We start from the raw sequence: 5,498 nt of genomic DNA on the forward strand, positions 1-5,498 counted from the left end.
AGATAGTGCTTTAAAAAGTGGTGGTAAAATTGAATTTGGTGGCAAGCAAATAGAAAGACTTGGCTTTTATGTTGAACCAACAATTATTTCTGGTTTATCACCTAAAGCTGAAATAGTTCAAAAAGAGACTTTTGCACCAATTGTATACATTTTTGAAGTAAATTCTTTAGAAGATGCTATTGCTCTTAATAATGGTGTACAACAAGGACTGAGCAGTTCCCTCTTTACCAAAAGCATAGGAAATGTATTTCAGGTAAGCGTGTAACGTATGATATATGATTGCACCATTTATATTATGCTATTAGTATTAAGTTTTGTTTTATAGTGGATTGGTCCACATGGTTCTGATTGTGGAATAATAAACGTTAATATTGGGACGAGCGGAGCAGAAATTGGAGGTGCATTCGGAGGAGAAAAAGCTACGGGTGGTGGTCGCGAAAGTGGAAGTGATGCATGGAAACATTATATGCGACGTGCAACTATAACTATTAATTATGGAAATGAATTGCCATTGGCACAAGGCATAAAGTTTGAATAATCAATTAGGATGTATAATTGGTTTCATAAAAATATTTCACTGATTTAATTCAAATCGTATAAAATCCACATGAACATCTACAGAAGCCTTTTTATGAAATTTATATACTTTTGGTAAATCATATCTCAGTTCTGCAATAACTTTGCCTTTGGCTCCATATTGTGCAGCTTTTTGAAGAACGTAATTGCGTGTACTTGTTTTATGTAGTGAATATACACTATTTGATGCTAACTTGGTCGCGATTTCCAAAAACTTCATATCTGTACCTGCATTATGCTTTGTTCCAAAAGGTGGATTCATAACCACTGTATCAAAGTATTTTTCAAACCTTCCTGCAATATAATAATATAGATTTGTATTAATTTTGATAAGAGCATTTTATATATTTATATACATATACCTGGTAGGTACTGAAGTACATCACATTGCACAGCTTCCACAAATAATTCTATTTCACTGCAGTTTCTAGATTGAATTTCTAGTGCATCAGAATCTATTTCAAATCCAATAACATGACATGCTCCAAGCATCTGTGCTCCCAGTGATAAAATACCACATCCACAACCTAAATCAGCTACTGTATGCCCCTCTATATCATTGAATTGTGATTGAGCACAGTATAACATGTGTGATGCAATGTGAGCACTAGTAGCATATTGTTCAAGTAATATTTTTGGCTTATTAAATCCATCTAATTGTTGCAAATATTCTTCTAAATGGCGAAGATGAATGCTAGCCATTTTCTTTACTTAATCATAAATTGTCACCTAGTATTGTCTTTTACTTTCATTAGTTTTAAGAAGTACACTTAAAAAATATACCTAATTTATATTCCAAATTACTTTCATCACACTTATTTACATATAAAGTCCACAATATCATTTATTATGTACAACCTGAATGCATGCAATTTAATTTCTTCATTTAGTATCAAATCTAGGAAGAACTGGTAAAATAAGATTGCCAAAAGAAGAATCCTGTGTCACAAAGTATCCTGATGATGCTGCATGTGCATTGTGCAAAGCAGCTCTTTGGGATGCACTCATTGCAATACCATCAGAGGGCTGTGTAGGAGGCTAATAAGTAAAGATATTTAAAACATAAATGTATAACAATTTACCTGATGATTTAAATAAAAATGATATATGAAATGAAATGTACCAAATTAGAAGGGGAACCTGTTGAAGTAACAGCTAATGATGTAGTCAATGTTGGTGCCACACCTTGTTTTAAAAGCATTTGTTTCTTAAGTTGCAATTCTTCTAAGATTTTCCTGTTTTGTAATTCTATAATCAATTCAAATAAAAGCTTAGTTAGGGATTGAAGAAAATGATATAATTATACAGAATATTACCTCTCGAATTTGATTGTGAAAAAGCCATCAAAATTTGGATTTTTTATCTTTATATAGAGGTACAATTTTATAAATTTCTGCAATTTATGTAACAAAAAGACAATTAGAAACAGATTACGTCGTCATTCGATAACGTAATAAATTCAACTTAGTTTTAAATCTTATTTAAAAAAAAATAGAAATATTACATTTAATTATATTTAACTACATTTCTTCAACATCATGAGAATGTTTACATTTTGGTGATCTTGCGTTACCTTAACCTCTTTAAAATAACAAAATTTGAAAACTGCCTTAAGGAAGTCGTATATTAGTATTTGTTTAATTTTATCAATTTTATAACTATTTATTTATTATCTTTTAATTGCAATATTTGTAATATTAACAATTAGATGCTCGTGAAATACGGTTAAGTTTTTTAAGATTCCCTACTTTCCTCATAGGAAAGTGTAAATGGAATTAATACAAAATTCCCTAGTGACTATGTAATGGTCGAAATGTAGTTCTCTTGGATAGCGAGAGAGATTAGTGACATCGATATTTGGCGCATGCGTTAAAAGGGAAGACTTTCGCAGGCGCCACCTTGCGAGACAGTCCTATCGCAGAAGTTATCTCGAGTAGTCTTTCGGTGGTTGTGTTCGTCCGGTTTTCCCGTGATTTTTGCAATCTCGAAGGATCTCGGTTACTGCTACTCGAACAAAAAGAGTAAGTATTGAAGGCCCAGTATGCGAACTTTGATTCCCACAATGTATTTGATAGTTAACAGGTTGATCTGACTGTAAAATCTACGGCAACCAGACGTGACAGGTTCTAGCAAAATGGCCGTGCACGATTTACAACAAACGGTTGTTCCGCGTTCACTCAACGATTTTCTATCAATGCTTTCTGACCAACGTGACACTGCCTGACGTTGTACACTCGATCAAACACTGTTTAAGATACTGGTTGATGACTTTCGGTCAGTCATCTAGCCACGCTCCGCACATATTCAACGTACATGTTGCACGTCACTCCGAATTGATTTTTTCGCGAATGACCATTTACGTTGTGCGGTAGTACTACTGCTTTGCCGCAACTGCCGAGCCATCGAACTTAAACCTTTGCACCGAATTTTGTTTCCTTTAGTCTTAAGCATTATCTTATCTGTCAGACTACAGACAATGAGAGGTGGTTTGATTGCACCTTTTGACAGACGTTGTTTGCGCGAGTTGCTGTCGAGTCAGCGATCAGCTGTCGGGCCTGTCAGTGAACTGAATTCTTGCTGAGATGTTCTTGCGTGGAACACAGATGCATTGCGTGTTTTATAGTCATGAAAACTGGAATTGTTGCCAAACGAGTCTCACTTTATCCTACTCAAACGCGCGAAAACGAGTCATCTTGGTGTCGGAGCTGCCAACGATCTCAAGTAACTTTTCGTACTAGGCGTAAGGCGATTAGTTGAGAAAAGCGAAGCCACAGGTAGATCACGGTATGCGGGGTCGAGAAGGCCAAGAGTCGCTCACCTATACTGGCGATCCCGGAAATAGTCGTTGCAAAATATCATTATTTGGTTAATATCATATCTGAAGAAGTTTTAGTAAATTTGGGGATTAGAAAGTGAGTTTGTAATAGGTTAAATATTAGTATTCGAAATGATGTTTGTGTTTTGCAAAATTTTTTAAAGTGTTTAAATTCGTCCGTTCCATTAAACATGTAGCACATTTACTTTCTACCGAAAGATTTGATGTCATCAAATCGTGTTCGTACTAAAACTTGCGATTTCTGAAAATGGACTTGTATTTGACCTAGGTGCAGTGAATAAAAAGATTCAAGTTAAGATTTATATCAATCAGAAAGGTTTTGTGGAAGAATATAACAATTTTATAATGAATTTTGTAGTTTATATTAACGCAACTGGGCGTAGAGAATTAAAAGAGGCCGTCATGAATATTTGAATGCACCGCAAGGTGAAATACACGGCAACGAGGGTGGGCGGACAGCCGGTTTATCGATTACGGCGCATCGCGCCGATAAGCATCGTCATAAAGCGTCGCGACGACGCAGCGCGCTTTCCTGATTGTCAAGGTCCTTCCTCTTAAAGTATTTCGTCTTACGACGCCTATCTTTGCGTACGAAGACAGTCGGAAACTTGTTTCCAAAGATTTTTCAGTTGACTATCGAACTTGAACAATACCGGGAAAAGATGGCCGTTCTCGATTCGTTAATTCTAACTGGTTGATTTCAATTGCCAATCACAGTACACTTTTTAGATCGTTACTCAAACTTCACTAGCCAATCGCATTCTTATTTATTTGATCGTGGCCCGCGTGTTTTGCCAAATGTTATGTCATTCCACGGATTGCATCGTAAGGGTGCGTTTCGTAGGGGCTAAGGAATAAAATCAATATTTTGGTCCTTATACGCTGTTTGTAGCTGAACGAAGTGTCACAATAGTATTCAACATTTTTGTCATGAACAATTTGTTAAATGTTATCTTTCGATTATTTTACATTTAATAAGGAATTTATTTAATAAGGAATAAGGAATTTATGGAATTAAAAAGTTTATAGTTACATAAGGTAAAAACTGTGTCATCATCTTACTGTTTACAAATACTATTTACTAATACACTATTTAAATAACAGCTGTGTAGTTGTAACGTCACAGGAACGTTGTGCGTGTATTTTTAGTATCCGCACAAAATTATTTTGTGTAAAAATTTGCAGTGTGTAAAGATCACCAGATGGTTAAAGTGTTATGCTTTTAAAATAGCATCATCAGTTGTGAAAAGTGATTCTGTTTATTGTTTGAATGATCAACTTAAAACGTGACATACTGATTGTGAAAGTTTTAAATTTAATTTAAATTATTTTTTTTTTATAAACGAAATATTGTTACTGTGTTTACCAGTATTTTGGCTTAAAATTTACCTTTAATCTTAAGAAACCTATTTTCATAGTAAAAATAGACAAAGTTTCTTTGTTGAATCACCTCTTGTTTTTCTACCAATGGAAAGTAAAATAAAGAGGTAGAAGCTTGTTATTGTTTCAATTAAGGATTTCAGGACAAACTGCTCTCACATAGTCATTTGAATTTCCTTTCATGCTCGTGTATTTCCTTTTTTTTTTTTTTTTTTGTTAAAAAATTTGTTTATTGAATAAGAACATGCTTCACTAAAAGTATTTTAAATGATAAAGCTATAGTTTCGCTGAAATGCAAAAAAGTCGTAGTGTGTCATTTTCTGTTTAGGACTTCGATTTGTCTTTTATTCTTAAATTTTTTTAGTTTTTGTTCCTGTCTAAAACAATAGTATATTTATACAACTGAACATTATTTAGGGTATTTTGTTTTGTTTTATTTTCGTTTTTTTTGTATTAATTCTAATTTGCATAGTTTTTATTTTTACAAATAATTTCTTAATCTGCTGACGATACTATTATGATTATAAATTTTTATTATCAATAACACATGAAGTTTATGCATACTTGATGACCTATAAATAATGCTTTAGTGTGTTTGTTTACATTTATTTCTATTTGCCAGTTTGAAACTATTTTTTAACTGTGTACACCTTTAACATAGAAAAGAATTTTAGAAACTGACTTAGAATCCTAGCCCAATTTCTTA

The 5,498-nt window shown here is 33.4% G+C and overlaps 3 protein-coding genes across 3 annotated transcripts in view; 2 read left to right on the forward strand and 1 right to left on the reverse strand.

The window, feature by feature from the left end:
* The window catches only part of LOC108571198 (putative aldehyde dehydrogenase family 7 member A1 homolog), a 2,330-nt gene extending 1,716 nt beyond the window's left edge, over positions 1–614 (forward strand). Inside the window, exons 7-8 of the mRNA XM_017933194.1 lie at positions 3–253; positions 326–614. Coding sequence (XP_017788683.1) covers positions 3–253; positions 326–538 — 464 coding nt within the window. The 3' untranslated portion in view covers positions 539–614. The remainder of the gene's footprint in view (positions 1–2; positions 254–325) is intronic.
* LOC108571206 (methyltransferase-like protein 5) lies at positions 562–1,961 on the reverse strand. Its single transcript, XM_017933202.1, is given in 5 exon segments — positions 562–870; positions 939–1,281; positions 1,435–1,614; positions 1,700–1,824; positions 1,893–1,961. Coding segments are annotated over 5 exon segments (972 nt in total). The 5' UTR covers positions 1,921–1,961; the 3' UTR covers positions 562–574.
* A 429-nt stretch (positions 1,962–2,390) lies between these two features.
* Positions 2,391–5,498, forward strand: part of LOC108571203 (lissencephaly-1 homolog) — a 16,495-nt gene continuing 13,387 nt past the window's right edge. The window contains exon 1 of the mRNA XM_017933199.1: positions 2,391–2,597. The gene's annotated coding sequence lies outside the window, so the exon portion shown is untranslated. The remainder of the gene's footprint in view (positions 2,598–5,498) is intronic.

This window comes from Habropoda laboriosa, unplaced genomic scaffold, assembly GCF_001263275.1.
Source record: "Habropoda laboriosa isolate 0110345459 unplaced genomic scaffold, ASM126327v1 scaffold120, whole genome shotgun sequence".
Classification (NCBI taxonomy): Eukaryota; Metazoa; Arthropoda; class Insecta; order Hymenoptera; family Apidae; genus Habropoda; species Habropoda laboriosa.